This window comes from Carlito syrichta, unplaced genomic scaffold, assembly GCF_000164805.1.
Source record: "Carlito syrichta isolate Samal-C Ts95f unplaced genomic scaffold, Tarsius_syrichta-2.0.1 Scaffold287498, whole genome shotgun sequence".
NCBI lineage: Eukaryota > Metazoa > Chordata > Mammalia > Primates > Tarsiidae > Carlito > Carlito syrichta.
In genome coordinates this window covers 200,210-224,979 of record NW_007231594.1, presented here as the reverse complement: position 1 = coordinate 224,979, position 24,770 = coordinate 200,210, and the positions used below count along the sequence as shown (strand labels likewise).

The 24,770-nt window shown below is 41.7% G+C and overlaps 1 protein-coding gene across 1 annotated transcript in view; it reads left to right on the top strand.

Annotated features, from left to right (window-relative positions):
* Window positions 1-24,770, top strand: part of MYO6 (myosin VI) — a 93,628-nt gene that overhangs the window by 24,197 nt on the left and 44,661 nt on the right. Inside the window, exons 9-17 of the mRNA XM_021709841.1 lie at window positions 1,319-1,399; window positions 5,230-5,410; window positions 10,754-10,898; window positions 13,339-13,496; window positions 15,223-15,314; window positions 17,214-17,286; window positions 19,050-19,177; window positions 23,004-23,099; window positions 23,406-23,579. Coding sequence (XP_021565516.1) covers window positions 1,319-1,399; window positions 5,230-5,410; window positions 10,754-10,898; window positions 13,339-13,496; window positions 15,223-15,314; window positions 17,214-17,286; window positions 19,050-19,177; window positions 23,004-23,099; window positions 23,406-23,579 — 1,128 coding nt within the window. The remainder of the gene's footprint in view (window positions 1-1,318; window positions 1,400-5,229; window positions 5,411-10,753; window positions 10,899-13,338; window positions 13,497-15,222; window positions 15,315-17,213; window positions 17,287-19,049; window positions 19,178-23,003; window positions 23,100-23,405; window positions 23,580-24,770) is intronic.

Here is a 24,770-nt window from a genome sequence, read left to right as displayed (position 1 = left end):
GTTTTGCTCAGGAATTGGTTGCCTATTCCAATTTCTGTAAGGGTGTCTCCTGCATTTTCTAGCTAATTTTTTGTAGAGATGAGGTCTCAGTATGTTGTCCAGGCTAGTCTTAAACTCCTGGGGTTAAGTAATACTCCCGCCTCATCCTCTCAAAGGGCCAGGATTAAGCTACTATTATCCTGTTAAGTAAGAGCTCTTTTTTTGAAACAGACAATTGAAAATGCTTACCAACATAATTCTTTGTCTTTTCTCCTTTATTTTTTCCCAAAGATTTTAGGATATAAGAAAAAATTCTGTGTATATCATTGTTTGGCTTTTATTGTATTTTGGTATTTCATTATGATGGAGGAGAAATGACAGATGCGTGAATCATTTAAAATAGAAATTTATCCCCAACTCATTCAAATTAACACTCAAATTCATAAACTTTTCTTGAGAGAGAGATATATGCATACATGTATATATATGTATATGTATCATCCATATATGATGTATATTAATCTTGGAATTCATGCTGTGATTCAGTGGAATCATATGACCTGATTTAAGAGAAGCTGAGATATTTCAAAAGTTTTTCCATCCTGTTCTCTATGTGTTCCCTTCCTGACCGGTCATAAATGTGGGTAGTAGATTCTTTTGAGATCAATATGTTATTTTCTTCCAAGCTGCTTCCCTGATTCTATCTTTTAACAGCTTTTTTAAAAGACTCTGGGAAACAAAGTAAATCATTGAGATGAGAAAAACTGAAATTATTTGATCCACAAAGCAAGTATTGTAATTTAAGTACAATCATTGTTATCTGTCAGTAAATGTGAAAGGCATGTTTTAAGAATCATAAATTAAGAAAATCAAGGATAGTGTTTTTTAATTATTTCAGAATTGAAAATGTTACTTGAAATAGTAAACCACAGTGTGGGTCCTTATTTGAAATTTCCCATATCCAGTAGGAAAATGATTTTCATTATCTACAGGACTAATCTTATGGACCATATTTTTAAAAACAGTTGATACTGAGAAGATATAAAATTGTCACCCTTTAAAAAAGAAAAACTTTACTGTGTTGATTTTTACTTTAATTATTTTATTTAATCTACTTTTGGAGATTAGGATTTTTAATGTCTCCGGTTTGAATAATAGTAATAAAATGTTTGTAAAATATGGACGTGCTGATTTTAATTGAGAGATCAAACAGTCCTCAAGTCATGTTTAGAAATTCTTTGTAGTTGGCACTATTTAACAAGTTGTGTTTTCTCCTGTGTTATTTTCCTCTGGATCCTATCTGTTAATTGTAAATTATGCTGTAAATTTTTTCTTACAGTATTTGAACCGAGGCTGCACTAGATACTTTGCTAACAAAGAAACAGACAAACAGATTTTACAGAACCGCAAAAGTCCTGAGGTATAGTAGACTTTTTCCTTAAAATCCTTTTTGCAAAAAAAAAAAAAAAAAAAACCAACAAGTCTGGAAAATGTATTATATTTTTTGTTTTGGAGCCCAAATAAGATTTCTTACTTTTAGGCTTATACTTAAAAAAGGAAACTCTCATCCAAGTCCCTTCCCCAGTGCCATACTTTATGCCTCTGTTGGTGTCTGAGGACAGCAGGTGTGCCTCTTCTTGGCTGGGCCAAGAAAGCGCACGACTTTCTCTCTCGTCCTGTCTCCAAGAATGACGGTGTTGAATTGCCCGAGAATCATTCTCATCTAGCATTTTGAGACAGTATGCTCTCTCATATTGCCCGCTTGGGATTAAGTGTGTGTCTCCTAAAATTTATTGTCTACTTCAAGGCCGAAGCAAACTTTGACATAGACAGTAAATATATTAAATATTCTTATGAAAGGATGCTTAAGTATTCCTATGTTTCCCTTTATAACGTATTTCTGTAGTATATTATAAAAAGTTTTGTGTATTGGCCTCACTAAATTATTATATTGCCAAATGTAATTAGATTCAATTGTGCCATTAAGTATTACTTTAAAAACATTAAATCCCTAATCTAAAGCATTTAAGTTTTATATGCAGAGTTTTAATGCGTAAAGTTTAAGTAGCAAGTGGTATTAAGTTTCTAATTAAGGGGCTTACATTGGGAAGTATGAAACAAGGATTAATGATAGGTGCTAGGTGTAATAGCTTTTAAGTTAATTTTATTAAAATAGCTATACTGGGTATTTAATTGAATAAGTTTTTGTTATTAGTTCTTCTTTTTTTTTTTTTTTTTTTTTTTTTTAATAACAGTGTCTTACGCTATCACCCAGGCTGGAGTGCAGTGGCATGATCACAGCTCACTGCAGCCTTGACCTCCTGGGCTCAGGCGATTCTTCCACCTCAGCTTCTAAGTAGCTGGAATTACAGGCATGTGCCACAATGCCCAGATAATTTTTTAGTTTTTTTGTGGAGATAAGGTCTTGCTATGTAGCCCAGGCTGGTCTTGAACCCCTGGGCTCCAGCAATCTTCCCACCTCAGCCTCCTAGAGTGCTGGGATTACAGGTATGAGCCACTGTGCCTGCCTGTTATCATCAGGTTTTAATGCTTCTATACTTGTGAGTCAGATATTTTTGACTTTTCTTAAAATGAATGAGATAAATTGTCTTTAATATATTCATATGAAAGAAGGGAAAGCAAATGCAATTTCCCATTAGTTCAAATTCTAAGATGAATTTAATGCTAATTTTTGTTTATTTTGACATTTTAAGTATCATTTTAGACACAGATTCCGATTTATAAATCAAAGACTTTATATTGCTGCCACGGTTTGAACTCTTAAGGAGCAACATTAATATTATAGTATCTTCCTTTGTCTTGTTAAGAGTATATTTTTCTAAGATGTCAAAATATAGAAGTTGTATTCTTTCCACTAAGGTAGTAGAGGCATTTTCTAACAGGACATCGCACTGTCCTGACGGGGAAAAAGGGAATATAAATTGGATATTTTGGCATAGAAACGCTGAATAGAGAGAAAAGCAAGCTGGAGTTAACTCTTCCAAGAGCAGCATGCAGTCTCCAAAGTAGAAAACCACCGTCTTTCTGGTCCTACACTCAGTATACTTCATCAGGAATCTTATTGTTGAGTGTGTACGTGTGGGGTGGGATGGGTGAGAGTGTGTGTGCTTGTGTGCGTGTACAGGTGAACAATGGATTAATATGTTTAAATTACTTTCTATGTCTTCTTTATCAGGAGGATGAGGTGATCATTTTGACTAATTAAACCCTTTGCCCAATTCCATCTGAATGTCTTAAAGCCGTGTGTGATTTTTTAGAATAGTGCAGTATTTTTAGTCTCTAATAAAGCAAATATATTCATTACTTTTTGAATCGAAACAGTCTTTAAATGCAACAGGCTTTCAATTGCAAGACTAAAAATCCTGCATGAAGTGTGTTTCTGTTAACTTTGGCTGCATGTGATTGTTTCCTTTGCTTCTTTTAAGAATAAAATTGAATTTCGTTATCTAGACATTTTCCAGAAACGTCACACGTGCACAATTGAACATTTAAAAGAATTTTGTGGAAGGATAATGGCTGCCTTAGCTGGGAAGCATTTGTTTACTGGAAGAAAAAAACATCTGCTAAAGGCATCTTTAATGGCCTGTTAATTCTGGTGCTATGCTACCTAATGTTTAATTCTTCATTCGCAAGTTCTGGAAGATTTCTAGTTCAGTATTTCTGTGCCGTTAACTTTTATGTTCCTCCTAGTTTCTGCAGGCCTGACTTTCCTTCTTTTTTCTGAGTTTATTATAGGTTCTAACAAATGAATACATTGGATGCAAGTTCTTTTAGGAGAGACAGCACATTTTCATTTTTTTCTGAAATGTTTTGAGTTATCACATAAATTTTTAGAGTTAGCATAATGTTTACTAACATACTTTTTCTCATATATACTTATATAGAGAGGTTAAAAAAAATAATTCTCAGGCCATGAAAATTATATCAGCCTGTCCATTATTTACAACTGTTTAATATTAGTGCAGTTGGTGACAATTTACCAAAGAAATGTCATACTGATTGTCAGACTTAAATTTTTTATTACAGTTTTTAACTTAACTTTTCTTTATTTTTTATTTTTTTATGTTGGGGTCTCCCTTCGTCACCCAGGCTGGAGTGCAGTGGCAGGCTCACGGCCACCCCAGCGTCAAGCAGCTAGGCTCCGGCCATCCTTCTTCCTCAGCCTTCCAAGTAGCCGGAACTACAGGCGCACACTACCATGCCCAGCTATCATTATTTTTAATTGACAAAAATTGTGTATATTTGTACAATGCATTGGGGACAGTGTAATGTTTTAATATATGCATACATTGTAGAATAATCAAATTAATTATCATATTAATCACTGCCTCAGTTCCTTTTGAATATTGATTTATTTAGATATGGATATTGATTTGTTTTAACTACTGATATTCCCTGCTTTTTCACTTAATTTATATTGTTATCTAATATTCTAGCATTATAATGCTTTAGAATGAAAATTGTAACTTAATTGAAAAATATATAATTTTATTATTTCTTTTTTTTTTTCCCTGAGTCAGCGTCTCACTGTGTTGTCCAGGTTGGAGTACAGTGGTGTGATCATAGTTCACCACATCCTCAATCTCCTAGGCTCAAGCAATCCTCCCTCCACCTCCCAAATAGCTGGGACTACAGGCACATGCCACCATGCCTGGCAAATGAGAAAAAAAACAGACCAGGCTCAGTGGCTCAGCCTGTAATCCCAGCACTTTGGGAGGCCGAGGCACGTGGATTGCCTAAGCCCGTGGGTTCGAGACCAGCCTGGGCAACTTGGCAAGACCTCGTCTCTACAATAAATCAAAAATTAGCTGGGTGTGGTAATGTGCATTTTTCTTTTTTAAGAGATGAGCTCTTGCTGTGTTGCCTAGGCTGGTCTCAAGCAAAACTTTTGCCTCAGCCTCCCAAAGTGCTGGGATTACAGGCGTGAGCCACTGTGCCTGACCTTAGTTCTAGTCTTGTCATTGAAATTTTAATTTATAATAGTAGAGTCAGCCAACTAAATATATATATTATATAACTATAATTTTTAGTTACAAAAAAATAGTACAGAGAAATCCTGAGTACTCTTTGCTTAGTCATTCAGTTTTTGGATGTTAGAATATCAGAGTTTTCCATGGACAAAGTTTTTTTTTTTGCATGTTCCATAGTGCACTAAGAAACTTGGTGTGGTTGTATTTGTCTCCTTAAATCATATAAAGATCAGCTAATTGATGTCTTCTTGTTTTGTAGTATCTTAAGGCAGGCTCTTTGAAAGATCCTCTGTTAGATGACCATGGAGATTTTATTAGAATGTGCACAGCCATGAAAAAAATTGGCTTGGATGATGGAGAAAAGCTGGATCTCTTCCGGGTGGTGGCCGGCGTCCTGCACCTTGGAAATATTGACTTTGAGGACACCGGCAGCACTTCAGGTTTTCTTGTTTTTGTTCTTCAAAAAGAACCAATTAAACAGACTTTTCATCATTTCTTTGCTGTGGGAACCTTGAACCTATTTATGTGTGGGCTGATGGAGATTGCTAGAATACGCTGTGTTACATGGTGGATCTTGCAAATGACGAGTGCTTCCTTGTCAGTCACCGAGAGCTCTGCTTTGAACAGACCGGTGGTACTGATGAGAATAAACCTCTCATTTTTGAGGGAGAAGTAACTGACGACCACGGTCATTTCCAATTAAGTTTTCCAGCTGGTATTTTACTCTTCTGGTAGGTGAACAGAGTAATTCTCTATTCTCCATTAAGGCCCTTGAAATTTTTCTGGTTCCTTGGTCTCAACTTGGATCAGCTCATTAGAGCAATTTAATATAGAAAATCCCATATACTTTATCAATGAGAAATGAAAATAAAGTACACAATTTATTGTTAGGCACAAAAATATTTGAATGCCTAATGATAGCAACTTTTTCTTTTCTTTCTTTCTTTTTTTTTTGAGTTGGTGTCTCACTCCGTGACCCAGGATGGAGGGCAGGGGCACGCTCACGGCCACCCCAGTGGCAACCTGCTAGGTTCTGGCAATCCTTCTGCCTCAGCCTTCCGAGTAGCTGGAACTACAGGTGCGCGCCACCACGCCTGGCTAATTTTTGATTGATTGTAGAGACAAGGTCTTGCCAAGTTGCCCGTGCTAGTCTCGAACCCACGGACTCGGGCAATCCCCTCGCCTTGGCCTCCCAAAGTGCTGGATGGACAGACTGAGCCGCCGAGCCTGGCCGATAGCAATTTTTTTAGCTCTAGTGTTTTAGTCTCTACATAAACAGCAAGATTTTATACATAACTCTAAATTTGACCCAGGAATGCAGGGATTGGCAAGCTATAGCCCACGGGCTACTTCCTAATTTTTGTAAGTAAAGTGTTATTGAAATTCAGCCCCCTACCCATGCCTTTATGCATTTATTCTCTATGCCAGCTCTCATGGCACAGTGGCATAGTGAGTAGTTGCAACAGAAACTAGGTCCTGCAAACCCTAAAATATTTACTATCTGGCATCCTAGAGAAGAAGGTTGTCAACCCCTGTACTAAAACATTAAAATAGAACTGTATATCAGGGCGAGTTAAGAAAAACCCAAGGCATCACTTCCCATAGCAGCACAGTTATTACGTGTTTGTGTCAGGTCCCAAAGACTATCTGAGCCTCAGTTTCTTCGTTTGCGAAATGAAATGCTCCATGACAAGGACTTTTAGAATTGGGTCAGTATCCAGCTGGAATACTCAGGGGAAGGTGCACAAGAGGAAGGGAAAAAGGATGTGAAAACAGGATTCGTTCTGTGCAGACCCCTCCCGCTCTGTATGTCACTGTAAACATCATCAATCCGAACGTCACTGTGGTAAGGCAGGGGCTGGTGTCCCACTTTACAGAGGCAGAGGCCGTGTGGAAGGTGAGTGACTCTTGTGGTTATGAGTACAGTTTGGGGCGTACAAGCCTGTCCTGCTCAGGTCTGGGATTGCAAGCAGGAGCCGCCATGCCCAGCCACTTGTAAGAGTTTTAACTGTCATTAAAAAAAAAGTTTTTGACATGATGAAAATGTGCAAGATACTTATTGAAACTTATTTTTTTTTAAATGCCTCATAACAAATAAAAATTTGTAGCAACGAATTTAATAGATGTATGAAGCAGGTTTTCTTTTGGAAGGGAATGACAAAAACTTGACGTTATTTCCCAGATTTTTGCTTTTTTAAAACTTCTGAAAAATAACTGTTTCTATCTCACCCTTATGTAATTCCTGGATGTATGTAAGAAATTTTGCAATACAGTAACAGAGAAGAAATATTTAAGTAAATCGATGAATTCCTGGTCATCAGTTTTTCAAGTTACATAATCTTAGATAAAGTATACACGTATAGAACGAGTGTAAGCTCATTTTCACAGAATTAAAGGTTCAGTATTTTCTCCAAGTGTCTTTTTCCCCTTTCCTTTTTTTGGGTCACACCTTCTTGAGATAACCCACATACCTGTAGCTCACCCACGTCCGTGCTAGCCATCACTCCTTAGGGTCTACTTTTCTCAGCCCCAGGTGACCACTGACCACTGTCTCTATCCATTTGCCTATTCTGGGCATATACATGAAGCCCTTCGGTACGATCTTTCATGACTGGCTTCTTTCTCTTAGAATGATGTTTTCAGGTTTCTTCCGCGTTTTTAGCATTTTCAGCATTCTGCTTCCCCCAGTTGACGTTCCCTTCAGTGTATGAGGGTTCTGGTTACTCCACATCCTCAAAAATACCATCCACTTTAGCAACCTTGGTGGTCCCAAAGTGTGGTTTTTATTTGCGTTTTCCTGATGTCACATGACATTGAGTCTTTTCATGTGCTTATTGGACATTTGTGTATCTTTTTGGAGAAACGTCTATTCAGATCCTTGGCCCATTTATTACCTGGATTGTCTTTGTGACTGAGTTGTAAAAGCCTTATGTTAGGTGCACATCCTTTATCAGGTATATAATTTGAGAGTCTTTTCTGGCTGAGCGAGGTGGCTCAGGCCTATCATCCCAGTCCTTTTGGAGACTGAGGCGAGAGGATTGCCTGAGGCCAGGGGTTTGAGACCAGCCTAGGCAACTTGGTGAGAACTCGTCTCCACAACAAAAATCAAAAAATAAGCTGGGTGTGGTAGTGTACAGCTGTAGTTCCAACTACTTGGATGGCTGAGGCGGTCGAGGCTGCGGTGGCCATGAGCATGCCACTGCCCTCCAGCCTTGGCAATAGAGTGAGACTCCAACTTGAAAAAAAAGGAAAAGAAAATCTTTTCTCCAATTCTTTGAGCATTTTACTTGTTTGATGGTGTTCTTGGAAACACGAAAGTTTTTGATTTCTATCACATCCAGTTTATTTATATTTTCTTTTGTTGCTTGTGCTTCTGGCATTATATTAAAGAAATGGAGATTTATTTCAAGATCTTGAAGATTTATACCTATATTTTCTTTCTTTTTTTTGAGTTGGAGTCTCACTCTGTCGCCCAGACTAGAGTGCAGTGGCTGCTCCTGGCCACCGCAGCCTCGACCTGCTGGGCTCCGGCGATCCTTCCGCCTCAGCCTTCCAAGTAGCTTGAACTACAGGCGTGTGCTACCATGCCCAGCTAATTTTTTGATTTATTTTAGAGATGAGGTCTTGCCAAGTTGCCAAGGCAGGTCTCGAACTTGCAGGCTCAGGCAATCTACTCACCTCAGCCTCCCAAAGGCGTGGGATTACAGGCTGAGCCACCGAGCCCGGTTATACCTATATTTTCTTCTAAGAGTTTGATACATTTATGTCTTTGATTTCACTTTGAGTTAATTTTTATGGATAATGTGAGACAGGGGTTCAACTTCTTTATTTTATACTTGGATACCCGGTTGTTCCAGTACCATTTGTTGAAAAAGCTATTTTTTTCCTCAGTGAATTGTTTTAACCACCCCTTGTTTTTCATATTTCTTCTGAGGCTGATTTACTAAATAGTTTATGAATTGATCATAATAAAATTCTCATTATTATTTTTACACTTTTTTTTTTGCTGTTTTGAAGTTAGGTAGTCTTGGAATAGATCATTTATCAACATTAATCTTTGAAAATATCTAAAATATGTATTGTTTTTAATATTATAAATAAATGCACATAAATAACAGTTAACCTTTATGTAGTGCTTACTGTGTACCAGGCACTATTCTAAGCACTCCGCATATTCATCTTCATTTATTAATCTCCATAACAGCCATATAAGGCAGATACAATTATTATCCCAGTTTTCTGGTTGAGGGAGCTATTTGCAGAGAGAATAAGTAGCTCATTCAAGATCAGATGTAGCTAGTCGTCACAGAGCCAGATCAGCCCAGACATTGAAGCACTGCCTTACTATATAATACTATTTTGAAAAAAACAGCCTCTGTAGCTGGAAATCTATGGCTATGATGGACAGGTTGGGCATCCCTGATCCAAAAATCCAGAATCTGAAATGCTCCAGAGCACTGGCGTGGTGTTACCAGTGGAAAATTACACACTTGATTTAATGGGATGAGTCTCCGTCAACACACAGCAGCCCCCAGGGATATATCACAGCCCCCTTCAACTGGGATATATCTTCTCCTCATATGCCCAGGTCACCCCACTTTACACTCCGCAAGAGGCAACAAACAGCACTTGTGTAGGTATGCTATGCCAACAGCTGGCTCCTCATGGTGCCAGACATGGGGCCAAGACCTGCAGGCATCACTTGCTCTGTTTTTTTGCTGATTCTTTGCTCTGTGGTGTAAAGATATTGTTGAAAGTGTCAAAGGGGCCTGCAGATACCCCTTGGGTAACAGTGGCAAGAAAAAGAGAAAGCATTTATCTATGGCACAGAAAGTCCAGCTGTTGGAGAAATTGGATGGAGGTATAAATGTGTGTAAGCTGTATGTGAAATGTACGCCAATTGATGTTTAGACTTGGGTCCTATTCCAAGATATTCCATGATGTGCTTGTAAATATTCCAAAGTTGGGAAAAATTCCAAGACCTCAAACACTTCAGGCCCTAAGCATTTCAGATAAAGAATGGTCTACCTGCACAGGTGATAGCAGTCTTTCCTTGCCCCCTCTCTCTCATAGACATAGACTTCCATCTCCAAATTGACCTACTAAAATGCCTTACGACATTGGAGCTAGAATATTCCTTGAAGTTCCCTGGAGCCATGTGAATTTAAATGATAAGATGCTGTGTTCTGGCCAGGCACAGTGCTCATGCCTATAATCCCAGCACTTTGGGAGGCCAAGGTGAGAGGATTGCCTGAGCCCACGGGTTCGAGACCAGCCTGGTCAACTTGGCGAGACCTCGTCTCTACAATAAATCAAAAAATTAGCCGGGTGTGGTGGCGCATGCCTGTGGTTCCTGCTACTTGGAAGGCTGAGGCAGAAGGATCGCCTGAGCCCAGCTGGTTGAGGCTGTGGTGGCCGTGAATGTGCCATTGCACTCCAGCCTGGGCAATGGAGTGAGACTCCAACTCAAAAAAAAGTCTGTGTGTGTGTGTGTGTGTGTGTGTGTGTGTGTTTCAAAAGAATCAATATGTTATAAGGGGTTATAATCCCTCATTAATCTATTTCACTTACAGGATTATAAAAAAAAATGAAACAGTGACACTTTAATATTGATGGGCTCAGTACCTATGATGATATTGTGGACTGCCTGAGCGAGGGTCTTCTGCTGACCTGAGCTATATGGGTAATCTGACAAGGATGGTGGAAGGATGATTTTAAGAAATAAGTCATAACAATCTGGCTGCAACATTTATTAATTTCAAATTCAAATCTGTTTTCATTAGGCGGTTGTAATCTGAAGAATAAGTCTACCCAGTCTTTGGAGTATTGTGCTGAATTACTGGGTTTGGACCAAGATGATCTCCGAGTAAGTTTGACCACAAGAGTCATGCTGACCACTGCGGGGGGCACCAAAGGAACTGTCATCAAGTAAGCTCCGTGACTCGCTGTCATGCAAGCATTCTTCCTTGTCGTTTGTTGGGAACAATCTTTTCTGAGAACCCTGAGATTTAAAGTCGATCTGTATGCATCGTTTATCCTTTTTCTTAAGCTCTAAAACCTGCACCTGATAGGTTGGAATTCTGTGCATCTCACTGTAGTAATCCACCATATAAATAAATTGGGTTTAGCAGAGTCTTGAAGTTGTTCCTTGCAGGTATCTGGAACTTATGAGATAAGAGAAGGCTTTACTTTTGCACAACTGTGAAAATGTGAGCTGATATGTACATCGATATCTGACAGTTTTAGGCTGATCATCATTTGACTTTTTTTTTTTTAATTTTCTTTTTGAGTTGAGTCTCACTCCATCGCCCAGGCTGGAGTGCAGGGGCACCCCAGTTGCAACCTGCTGGGCCGTGGCGATCCTTCCACCTCAGCCTTCCAAGGAGCCAGAACTACAGGCACGTGTTACCATGCCCGGCCAGTTTTTTTGATTATATTGTAGAGATGAGGTCTTGCCAAGTTGCCTAGGTTGTTCTCGAACACGTGGGATCAGGCAATCTCCTTGCCTCAGCCTCACAAAGTGCTGGGATGACAGGCTTGAGCCACCACGCCCAGCCTCATTTGACTTTAAAAGCAAATTTTCATGCAAATGGTATATGCTAGAACTTCTATTAAGCAGAGCTCACTTTAGCAAAATACTCAGTGAATGAAACCTCCCTGACCTTTAGGATTGGTTCTGTTAGAAGACATTGCAAAAGACAGGGAAATAAAGGATTAGCCAAGTTTGTAAAAATCAGAGACCAGGACCATCTAGATTGTACCTGGGTGTATGTCCACTTTTGGCTAAATAGCCTGTATCCGTGCATTTCTGGTTTGGTATTGTAGACTAAAACTTGGGTTCACCATTCTGAGGTTCTGTAGGGTCTTCATTTGTGGGGATCAAAAGGCAGACCCTCTGTCTCTTGCTAACTAAGACCTGCAATGAGTTCTAGAGATGATTCCAGAAAAATTAAAACAGGAAGGAATGCTTGCAATATTGTTTTAACCACTGAGAAAATTGGCTACCTCTGAGACCTTTGGAAATATCAGCAAGACATGTGTTGCTGGATACTTTGCTAGGCTACATCAAAATAATTTTTTTTTGGGCAGGGGATCAGAGTCTCACTTTGTCACACAGGCTGGAGGGCAGTGGCATGCTCATGGCCACTGCAGCCTTGACCTGCTGGGCTCAGGCGATCCCTCCGCTTCAGCCTTCTGAGTAGCTGGGACTATAGGCATGTGCCACCATGCTGGCTAACTTCTTGACTTACTGTAGAGACAAGGTCTCACCAAGTTGCCCAGGCTGGTCTCTAACCCCTGGGCTCAGGCAGTCCTCTGGCCTCTGCTTCCCAAAGTGCTGGGATTACAGGTGTGAGCCACCGCACCCAGCCCCAACATAATTCTTATAATAAAGAAAAGCTCTGGGGAAGCCGTGCCCCATGGTTCTTGGTTCCTTAGTGCTGTCTCTGGACCCAGGATAGGCCATAAAGGCACAGGGACTGGTCCCGAGACTGCTCCTCTGTTTTTCCAATACTGTGTGTTACAGAGTGTGCTTTTGTGTGTCTTGTGTGCAGGGTGTCCACACAAAGTTCATTTCAAGAAAGAGTTTCATTGCAGGAAGTATGAGTTGGAAAAGCACTATTAGAGGGTACTCAAGGGCCAGGCTGGCCTTAGTTTTTTGAGTCAGAGTCTTACTCTGTCGCCCAGGCTGGAGTGCATGCTCACGGCCATCCCAGCGTTGAGCTGCTGGGTTCCAGCAATCTTTCTGCCTTAGCCTCCCAAGCAGCCGGGACTATAGGCATGCACTACCATGCCTGGCTAATTTTTGATTCATTGTAGAGATGAGGTCTCGCCAAGTTGCCCAGGCTGGTCTTGAACTCGCGGGCTCAGGCAGTCCCCTCACCTTGGCCTCCCAAAGTGCTGGGATGACAGGCTCGAGCCACTGTGCTCAGCTGGACAGTTCACATTTTAAGACATAAACATTTTTCCTAAACAGAAAGAAGTTACCAAACTTTAAAGTTATCCTGAATTAAGCACAAAATTTCTTTTTGCATTTACGGAAAGTCAAAAGGAAGGTTATTTCTTTGAATAACTTTTTATATATTCAGCAAGTAAATTGAAGTGTAAATTAAGGCTAAAATGAATTTGCAGGCTTGACGTTCTTTTACCCAGTAATGGATTTGGATCTAATTTTAGGGTGTTGCCTTCAGGTTTCTCTTGCAGTTTTCTGCTTATCTGCCTTTATTGGTGCCTGTTCCCCCGTGACTTTGGTCATTATTTTGTTCCTCCTAGTGCATGTGTTTGGATGCACCTTGACCTTGGGCGTCCGACATTCTTTTCGCAGTGCACTGCCATGAAGAATATTCACGGGTATGGTCTTCCTTCGTAGGGTGCCCTTGAAAGTAGAGCAAGCAAACAATGCACGCGATGCCTTGGCAAAGACGGTCTACAGCCACCTTTTTGATCACGTGGTGAACAGAGTAAATCAGTGTTTCCCTTTTGAGACATCATCCTATTTTATTGGGGTTCTAGATATTGCTGGTTTTGGTAAGTATAGTTCTTTTGTGAGTTTTTTTTGTTAAATACTTTTTTTGCATGTTTAAAAAAAGCATTTTTTCCCTTGTAATACCTATTACTTAATGTATTTTTAGTCAGAAGTCCATACCTGCAGTTTGTGAAATGACTTACATCGGAAGCTGATACTTTAAAAAAAAAACAAAGGAAAGACTCACGGGGGTTTGTGTTGGTCATGCTAATGCTAAAATCAAAACATATTGATCTAAATGGTTTATAGTTAAGGATACCTCTGTACTCTTAAGTGAATATAAGTGAATAAAGGCAAACTCTTGTGTGTTACTAATAAAGATCACAAGGTCACTTGTTTAAATAAAGATAATGATGTCACCACAACCATTGAAAAACATATGGGACTGGGTAAGGCCTATAGTACAGGCCAACTCCTATGTAAACATTCATTGTTAGTGTGAATTGCCAGCGCCTGGCTATTTCCAATTAATCTTCCATCACATAAGTAAGATATGAAGATAAGTCATTGAGAACAAGCGTAGAGCTGTTTAACCAGAAATGAAATGGGTCACCCGTGTGTGAATGCTGCCTTGATCTGAATGACTGTGTTGTCGACATCTTGTAGTAAGTCTTATAGTTTTTATAACTGGGCTTTTTCGACGTGGCCTTCCTCCTTTATGGTTTGTTTGCCTTTGCTAAGGGAAGGGATATGTGTTTACATTTTGGGAGGGACAGGGTTTTGCTTTGGATGTGATATGTAGATATTAAGGTTTATAATAAAGTATTACCTTTGTTCAGAGGTAGAGAAACACCCATCACTGACTTATGATTTCACAGCCTAGATATTTGTTTCCTGGTCTACACCAGTTTTAGCATGACACACACACAAACACACACATACACACACAGAATCATACAATTTTAAAGCTATATGGATCTTAGATATCGTATAATACAATTTCTTTATTTGTTTTTTATATTTATTATATATTTTATTACAAAGATGTAGGTAATCTCTTAATTTTAGAAATGAATTATTATCCACAGTAGCTTTGATAATTCTAATTTTACAGATTATGCAGGAAAAAAATCTTTGAAAGCCCTTGTGTTTTAAGTCATGTTTGTGCTTTAATTTGGATTGCTTTCATATCTGTGCTTTAATAAATTATTACAAGTGGCTTACATTTTCTATCCTTCACTATACAAGATTTAACTCATTTGACAAACACCTTTTTTTTGGTCAGTTGAAGTAGGGTATTTTTAATACTTAATATTTCTTTTTTTTTGAGTCGGAGTCTTGCTTTGTCACCCAGGCTGGAGTGCAGTGGCACACTCACGGTCACCGCATCCCTGACCTGCTGGGCTCAGGCGATCCTTCCACCTCAGCTTTCCAAGTAGCTGGAACTACAGACATGCGCCACCACACCCAGCTGATTTTATGGTTTATTGCAAAGACGTGGTCTCACCAATTTACCCAGGCTGCTCTCAAACCCTTGGGCTCTTTTCTCAGCCTCCCAAAGTGCTGGGATGACAGATGTGAGCCACCACACCCAACAATACTTAATATTAATGCCTAAAACATTTCAAATCATGCAACAAGAGAACATTTGGAGAGCGTATGCCAATCGTGTGTATTTTTTTAACCTAATTTTCAATCATGCCATTGTTACGATAACATTTTGCTCTGTGATACATTTACTTGAAGTTGATCGGACAATGACTGTTGGCTCTGGTTTTGTGTTTTCAGAGTACTTTGAACATAACAGTTTCGAACAATTTTGCATTAACTATTGCAATGAAAAACTTCAGCAATTTTTCAACGAAAGGATTCTGAAGGAGGTAATTGCCATTATAACTTAAACTTAGGATCTGCGTTAAGCTGTCTTGAATTTCAAGGACGAGACATGCTGCAGTGAGCCCACCTGATGGGCTTGATGGGGCGTAAGGGCCATGGCCCTGGGGCCCAGGAAGCCCCCGCACTTCAGAAGCGTTCAAGTCACACACGCCGCTTAGGGACCCGGCAGAAACTCACAGGCGACCCCTTGGAAGTGAACTCTGTTCTTTCTCATGGGCAGCTTTTCCTTTTTCTTTTTCTGACTCTGTTTTTCCTTTTTCTGACTCTGTTGTCTGTGCTTCTGTCCCTGCCAGACGATCTTGTCCTGTCCCTCCTGACCTTGGTGTCTCTGCCCTCCTCTCAAGCTTCTCTGCTTCTGCCTCTCTCTGCCGTCTGCTTGCCCTCTCTCTGTGTAGCAGCATCACAGCCATCATGGGAGGGCCAGGGCCTCCGTGGCCTGATGTGCCTCTGGGCAGGAGTCTTCCTGCCACATACGACCTTTTGGACTGCAGCCACCAGGAATGGGCATGCCTTTGGCAGGCACCATCTCTGTCCAGTAAGAAACTTTACTGCCACTGCTCATAATGGACAACTATGGGCATGGCAGACACTGCATACCAAGTCTCAGAAAGCTACTTCGTAAGCCTTGAGAATGCAGAGTGAGTCAAGAGGCTCTGTTTCCCCTTGAATTTGAATTCTTGTTTTTTTTTTTTGAGTTGGAGTCTCTCTGTCGCCCAGACTCGAGTGCAGTGGTGCGATCATGGCCACCGCAGGAAATTGGATTCTTTAATATTTCCTTCCATTGCCTTTCATCCCTTTTTGGTGCTGTTTGAAAGGTATGTGATTGAATGAGGATAGGAGAGTTAAAGGGACCTCGGACATCACCTGGTCCAGCCCTTTGTCTTACCGATGAAGAAGCCAGTTCCCAGAGCAGACTTGTAGTCCCATTTCTCTGGATCCCACGCTGTGATCTCTTCTTAGCACTGCTCTGTCCTGATTTCTGTTCTCTATGGCGCCTGGGATGAACCGTACAGTGTTTTCTTTCTTACTTCCATCTCATCTATTTTTTCCACATTTTTTATCGTCTGTGTCTTTATGGGCTTCCCAGTGCATTTTGGTCTTCATCCATTTTGCTTATGTGCATAGTTAAGTCAATTCAAGCATAAACAGACAGGTAAAATGAGCACTTATCCGGAAGTTGGTTTCTCTGAAAATGTCTTATGCAGGTGCATTTGTTCATCTATGATTATGTGATGTGTTACTCGCATGCCTCTCATTTAGCATAACCGAATCTTTCCCTTCCACAAAATGCAGCGAGAAGCTTTATCTGGAAACTGAATAAAGAGGAGACAGTGTTTTGATTTATATTCACTTTGATAACATCCTGTAAAATAAATGTGGGTTTCAGATTCAGATTGGGTTAAAGTGGACCGTGCCTTCTGGAGTTTTGGAAACCTTTTCTAGTGTATCTCCTGGGAGGAAATACTTAAATAATTCAAGAAAAAATGTTAAGACATGTTAACTTAGGCTCATTGCTTAGTTTACCCATATGTGATAAAAATCCTTTAAATTTTTTTCTAAGAAGATATGAGGACTCAACTTTGACTCATACATTTTCTCCTAAACTATGCATATTTTCCCCAAATGATACAAACCTTGTATATTCTATCACTGTGTAGGTACCAAAGCCCATTTGCAGTTCATTTCTTTTTCCTTAATTGTAGTATCTGTCCGCAAATGTTCAAAATCTCTTCCTTCTTTGGAAAACCATTTAGAGGTATACTAGTTGGTCTACACCCTGGCATTCTAATTAGTAAATATAACAATCAGGAATAGCACAAAACGTGGAATCTACTTCATACTGGATGGTATTCTCATATCTGTGATGGTGATTTCATTTTTAGGAACAAGAACTCTATCAAAAAGAAGGCCTGGGTGTGAATGAAGTGCATTATGTGGATAATCAGGACTGTATAGGTAGGTGTGGTTTCACTCTACCTTTGAGAAACGTGGGAAGGTGTGAAGGCATGCACTCGTGACTTTTCTGTGTCCTGTGATTGATGATACTGGTTGTGGGACTTGAAACTGATATTTGAGAGAGGTTTGGTTCCTCTGAACCGCTTGGAAGTTATTTTTCCTACCAAGGCATCACATTTCGCTTTGTTGAAAGTTTTGCTGAAGTCTCTTATTTGTTGTGACGGATATGCTCTGACTCAGGTAGCTGCTGTGTGAATCATTTGAGGGGGAAACTCAAGTTTCTCAGGCAGCACAAGCATCTGTGACCCTGCGTGAGGCCAAGCCCAGGCAGGGCTGTCAGGTGACTTGCTTTCTGTGGCTCTCTTGGTCTTCCTCTCTTCTGTGCAGGGGCTGCTCCCTCCAACTGGCTGCAAGTTGGCTTTGGAGATTCCACATGTCATGTCCATTCCATGCTTGGCAGCCGGAGAGTGGGGCTCTCTGTTTTCTGTTCTTCCAATGAAGAGACCAGACCCCCCTCCCTGCTTCCTGCGGGCTTTCAGACTGAGCTTTGCGGCAAGCCTGGCTTGAAAACCCAGTTTGACAATCTGGTCAGCAACTCATGTGACAGATGTGAGACAAATAGCATAATAATAATCATAATACTACCTCACATACACAACTTTTGCAAGCATTTCCCCATGGTACCTGGTCCCCTCAGCCTTCCCTTACCACACGGCACCTGTTCTCACCTGGCTTTCTGATGGTGAGGCGGGTGTCTTGGTGGGAACGCCTCCCCTCCCGCCTGTCTTCCATCTCACCTCTGCCTCCCACACCTGCCAGAACACTGTCACCTGTAGTTAGTTCAGCATGTCCCTCCGTCACTACCACTGATGGCCCAGGAACCATCATTTTCTGGCCAATGCAGTAAGAATCTTGACCTTTCTACCTGGGTCCTATAGCTCTGTTTCACTCAACAGTTCTTACAGACTATATTTAAGCAGTTTACATTTTACGTTTGTTTTGGACAGATGGAAGTTCAGGCAAATGAATGGAAAGAGCATAAAATGTGCTGTTGCTGAATAGTTTTGTTTGAAGGCATTTAAATCAGTTTCTACAATTTTCTTTTTTGAGTTGGAGTCTCACTCTGTCGCCCAGGCTGGAGTGCAACGGCACACTCAAGGCCACTGCACCTCGACCTACTGGGCTCAGGTGATCCTTCCAAGTAGTTGGAACCACAGGCACGCACCACCATGCCCGACTGATTTTTTTGATTAATTGTAGAGACAAGGTCTCGCCATGTTGCTCAGGCTGGTCTTGAACCCCTGAGCTCAGGCAATCCTCTCGCCTCGCCCTCCCAAAGTGCTGGGATTACAGGCTTGAGCCACCACGCCCAGCTACAGTTGTAATTAAAATGCTCTGAGCTCAAATTTTTTTGTCATTTCACTTCACCTTACATAGAGATGTCATCTGGGGAAGGACTTTCTGTCTCTTTGGCCCCTCATCCAGTTTACAGGTGGAATGATGACCATAATTAGTTGCCTTCTTTATGGAGTTGTTTCCCTAAAACCTATATTAAATAGGTGGTGTAACTTTTTAACAAATGGCCAGATCTGAAATAATAATTCATGTGCTGGCCCTAGCCTTTGAGAGACTACTTGTAGCATCATCTATTATTTTGTTTCTGATCCATCCTTTGACATTTGTGATCAGCGGATTGTTCACGCATCCTAAAAACATTATTATTATTTTTTTTTACCCCATTGCATTTTCGTTTTTTGAAACAGATTTAATTGAAGCAAAATTAGTGGGAATTCTGGATATTCTGGATGAAGAAAATCGCCTTCCCCAGCCAAGCGACCAACACTTTACATCTGCCATCCACCAGAAGCACAAGGACCATTTCCGACTCACTGTGAGTGTGCATTCAAAAGTCGAGACCCTTGGTGGGAGGAGGAACCGTTGAAGGGCTGCACTGAACGGTGGATATGGTTAGGTAACTAGAGTCATAAATAATGTCGGGTTTAGAGCACCGTGTCCTATCAAGTGCAGCATCTTCCTCAGGTGGCGTGTTCTTGATGATCGTGATTTAGGCCATTAAGGCCCTTTTCTTGGGATGGAAAGTCCATTTCACCCTTCTTCTGACGTGCAAGGGACGTGCACGCTCTCTTTGTGTTTTCTCTTCTGAGCTAAGTGGCTGCCCGTCGCTTTGGTATCATGTGACCTTTGTCATGGCCCAGGGGTTACACCGAGAATCACAAGCACCATCGGTCTACATATTTGTACATCCAGCAGTGAAGCCGTGACCCAGGACTTGGCCTGGCAGAAGCCATCCCTATTGGACGGTGATAAGCCAATTCATTCCGATCTTTCTGAAGGAGTTTTGAGTAGAAAATGTACTCAGAAGGGAAGTAGAAGTGGAAGCCATAGGAGGATGAGGTGGAGTAAAGGGAACCACAGACCCAGAGTGGTAGAAATAAATGGGAGTTCCACTCTCAAAGGGTCAGGAGAGCTGTCTGCTGGACTGCTGCTGGGTCCTGGAGCTGCCCTTGAATCCTTGAGGTAGCGACGAGTGGAGCCGTCCCCATGAGCCTGCGCTGTGTGGTTGTCGAGGTGTTCCTTGTGTTTGCCCTATTCTGTGTTTGTCTTTTCACTCAATCGTCTTCCCCTGAGATAATACCAGCCCAATTCCGTCCTAGTGCCCAGAAAGAATCTGACTGTCGCAGAGCAATACCAATGTCCGTTTCAGCCACAAAGATCGATGCTATCTCATATTATTATTATGGATAACAACATCAACGACAACAAAAGGCAGAGAGAGAAAGGGAGAAAAGAGATGCTCCCTAGAGTTGCTGAGTGAAACGGACACATGCCTCCCAGGCTGTATTGTTTTGAGGTTGGAGCAGTTGAGCAATCTTTGTTTTGATGGATCCAGGAGTTTGAGTGGAAACAAGTATTTTCACCTCCATTTATCGTTAACAAAATAGGTTCGATGGATTTTCCTGAAAGATGGATATCATGGTGCCAACCTTCTGTAGGGAATCAGCTTCCACAGCCACCTGCTCCACTCACGTGGACTTCTTCTGTATCCCTCAATGTATCTGGTGGTGTGGAACCTATTTATCTTCTTTTGGCGGAGATAGAAATAAACCAATATGTGTCCTCAGCAAACCTTTGTAGACCTTCACCATACGCATCCAGCCCTCTGACTCTTTGCTCACTGGTGTTGGTTGTGACCAGCCTGGGAGCTCATGGTCACCTTTACCAGGGGTACTGACCACTTGTCAGCACAACTATGACCGGGCTCTCAGGGGCACGTCACTCAAAGATAGCACAATGAAGGATCAGGAGTGGGCTTTGGCTGCTTTTCTCAAGTAAGAAGTGTAAAGCAGTCAATCCTAATTTTTTTTTCTTTTTTTTCTTTTTTCTCTATCACCCAGGCTGGAGGGCGGTGGCACGCTCCCAGCCACTGCAGCCTCAACCTGCTGGGCTCCGGTGATCCCTCCACCTCAGCCTTCCAAGTAGCTGGAACTACAGGCGCGCACCACCACGCCTGACTAATTTTTTGATTTATTGTAGAGACGAGGTCTTGCCAAGTTGCCCGGGCAGGTCTCAAACCTGTGGGCTCAGGCAATCCACTCACCTCGGCCTCCCAAAGCGCTGGGTTGACAGGCTGAGCCACCGAGCCTGGCCATCAATCCTGATTTATACAGGTCATTCCTTTGATTGTATTTTTTTAAAAAAATAAATATAGTCACTTTATAAGTTGTGATCACTTAGATGGGCCAGGCACTGCTCTACTGCTTTTGCTTGTGTTGTTTCATTTAATCCTGGTGGAACCTCCATTCTGCAGAAGGAGACATACCAGGAGAGATTAAGGGGCACGCCCAGCATGGCCACTGAAGCCGTGGGTTTGCCAGTGAGGCTGGGCGGTCTGGCTGCAGAGCTTGCAGGCTGATTCATCCTGCGGTGTCAACCTGCATGAGAAGGCCCTCTGTGTTCTTCTGCTTATGCTCTGACTTCCAGCAGACCTCTAGGGCTGCCAAGTCTTAAGTTTTCTCACTTTTTTTTTTTTTAGTATTCTTAAAATTTATATTATTTTAGAGATGCAGGATACAATTCAGGATTAGGTATACAAGTGTCAAAAATTTTGTTGAATGGAAGAGTAATATTGTTTGGGTGAAGTATTCTGTACATTTCCTTTTTTAATTAATTATTTATTATAAAGATGTGGGTTACAATTCAGGGTTAGGGTTAGGTATACCAACATTAATCACGCAAGTACCCTTGTTGATGAGGCATGCCCTTCCCTCCCCCAGCAGGAGTCAGTCATACGCAGTGTTTTATCACAGAAACAAAGAACAGAGTTCTATATGTTCTCACTCATAAGGTGACCTTGAACAATTATAGTGAGATAAGAAAGCGATTGGCAGTAGTAGGAAACTGTCAGGGGAGGTGGGGGGTGGAACTGACAGTTGAGGTTTTCTCACTTTAAGATGAGATTACCTTCCTTAACCTTAGGTTGTCTTGAGGGCCAGATGTGATCTTGCATGTGAAGGCTTTTCAAAAAACTTTAAATATGACGCAGATAAGAGATGTGACAATTAAATGGTACAGCCCTAAATGGATCTCGTTTTCTTGAAATAGATTCAGGCTTATAGTGTAGACATATTAGCATGGTTGGTCTGAAGCTGTGGGAGAGGCCCCATGCTGATTTCTGATGTTGTTTTACCTAGCTGCACATGGGAAACCCTTGAGGGAAATGGTCCAGGGTTGGATGGAGGTGCAGAGCTCTCCAGGTGACTAATGCAGCACCATGGTTGAGGTCCACGGCTGGAGAAATGGGTGGTTAGCTTTATAAAGCACCAGCTATGGTTTTTTTTCCTTTCCTTTTTTTGAGTTGGAGTCTCACTCCATCACCCAGGCCGGAGTGCAGTGGCACATTCAAGGCCATCCCAGTGTTGACCTGCTGGGCTCCCACGATCTTTCTGCCTCAGCCTTCCAAGTAGCTGGAGCTATAGGCATGCACTACCACACCTGGCTAATATTTGATTTTATTGTAGAGATGAGGTCTCTCCAAGTTGCCCAGGCTGGTCTCGAACCCACAGGCTCAGGCAGTGCTCTCGCCTTGGCCTCCCAAAGTGCTGAGATTGCAGGCTGAGCCACTGAGCCTGGCCAGCCAGCTATATTTTGAATGTGGTGTGTGTGTGTTTGTGTGTTTGTCTAACACCCATTTTCTTCCCTAATAAATTCTACTAAATATTTGCTCAATATCACTGGTACTTTAAGGCATCCTAGGTTATGTTTTTATTTTTATTTAAAAAATTTTTTTTGAGTTGGAGTCTTACTCCATCACCCAGGCTGGAGTGCAGGGGCACGCTCACGGCCACCACATCCTCGACCTGCTGGGCTCCGGTGATCCTTCCACCTCAGGCTTCCAAGTAGCTGGAACTACAGCATGCGCTACCATGCCCGGCTAATTTTTTTGATTTATTATAGAGACAAGGTCTCGCCCAGTTACCCAGTCTGGTCTTGAACCCCTGGGCTCAGGCAGTCATCTCTCCTCTGCCTCCCAGAGTGCTGGGATTACAGGCTTGAGCCACCACACCTGGCCTAGGTTATGTTTTTTGCAAAACTTTCCGTTATAACTTTAAGTATTTTATATCTCTCATGTTTTCCAGAGGAAGATTACGTAATATGTTTTCGACCCTCTCATAACGCATGTGTGTGTTGTTTTTCAGATTCCCAGAAAGTCTAAGCTGGCAGTTCACAGGAACATCAGGGATGACGAAGGCTTCATCGTGAGGCATTTTGCAGGGGCGGTGTGCTACGAGACAGTGAGTGTGACTCCACAGAGGAGAGCCGTTGGGTGTAAACTTGCCCTCTACAATTTAACACCATCCAGCCACATGTGGCTGCTTGCATTTAATGCCAGCAAGTTAGAGATTCAGTTCCTCGGTACACTGGCCCCACTTCAAGTGCTCAATATCCACACGGCCTGTGTGGACGGTCTTGGCCAGCGCAGACAGACAGACACACAGATCATTTCTGTCATCACAGGAAGCTCTGTCGGACAGAACCCCGTTAAGGGATATTGTTATCACAGGGTGGATTGATACAGTGCCGTCTGATTTATTTTCCAGACCCAGTTTGTGGAGAAAAATAATGACGCCTTACATATGTCTCTTGAGTCTTTAATATGTGAATCCAGGGATAAGTTTATACGAGAGCTCTTTGAGTCATCCACGAATAACAACAAAGATACCAAACAGAAAGCAGGAAAACTTAGCTTCATCAGCGTTGGAAACAAGTTTAAGGTATCTGAGTTAAAGTATTGACATCTTCTTACTGCATTTAAATTATTGACATCTTCAGATAAAATGCATTGTTTTATATTCTCAAACGGAGAATGTAGCTCACTGTCAGAAGCCCCTTGAGTGAAGTTCAAGAGCAGACCCTGCCTCGTTGATATTCACATGTGAAATATCATCATGAGGCCCAGTCATTGAACAAAAGATGCATGCGCAATTCTCCAAACGGGTCCGTTCTTGACATACCCCAATCGCGTCGTCTGACGTTCTGCTTCTGCATACTGTCCGGTTGACCTTCAGCCTTCTCTTTCCCACGTGTTTTCTGTTTCCTTCCTCATCAGCAGTTTGGTTTTAGCTGGAGTAACTCGGGCTGCTAGAGAGGACTAGTTGAGTTGGGAGAGAGGAAAGCCAGGCGCGGCCAGGGCTTCAGGTAAACAACTGCTTTCGTGGACTCCTATTTACATGGCGGCTGCCTGTGACACAAAGCCCGTGTCAGGTTGATGATTCAGTTTGTGATTCATTTCCAATGTGTTTGCTCTCACAGTGGCATTGTGGGTGTGCATAGCCTACTAAAATTTGATGAAAGCTTTTTAATAGCTTTTGTGAAAGATACGTGCTCAGGTGTGGCAAACTCTTCAGACTGTTTATTTACCTTGGAAGGCTATTTCGTTTGTTGCATTAATTTGGGGTCGGGTATTTATTTTTGGAGGTGTGCTCTAGAGATGGGTCTCCACTAGTGGGTTCTAATTGTTGAATATTAGTGTAGACAAAATAATTTTAAAACTTACGTTACAATTTAGTGAACAACAAGCTGTCATACATAGAACAAAGTAATGGAATTCATTTCTGTCTTACAACTTTCCATAAAGTGTTATTGTAATGTTTACAATAGCACTCACATTTGCCTTTCATCATATATACTTTATTTATTATTTTTTTTTGAGTTGAAGTCTCACTCTGTCGCCCAGACTAGAGTGCAGTGGCTGCTCCCGGCCACCGCAGCCTCGACCTGCTGGGCTCCGGCGATCCTTCCGCCTCAGCCTTCCAAGTAGCTGGAATTACAGGCATGCGCTACCACGCCCGGCTGATTTTTTGATTTATTGTAGAGATGAGGTCTCGCTGCCCAGGCGGGTCTCGAACCCGCGGGCTCAGGCAATTCACTCCCCTCAGCCTCATCATATATACTTTAATTAGGAA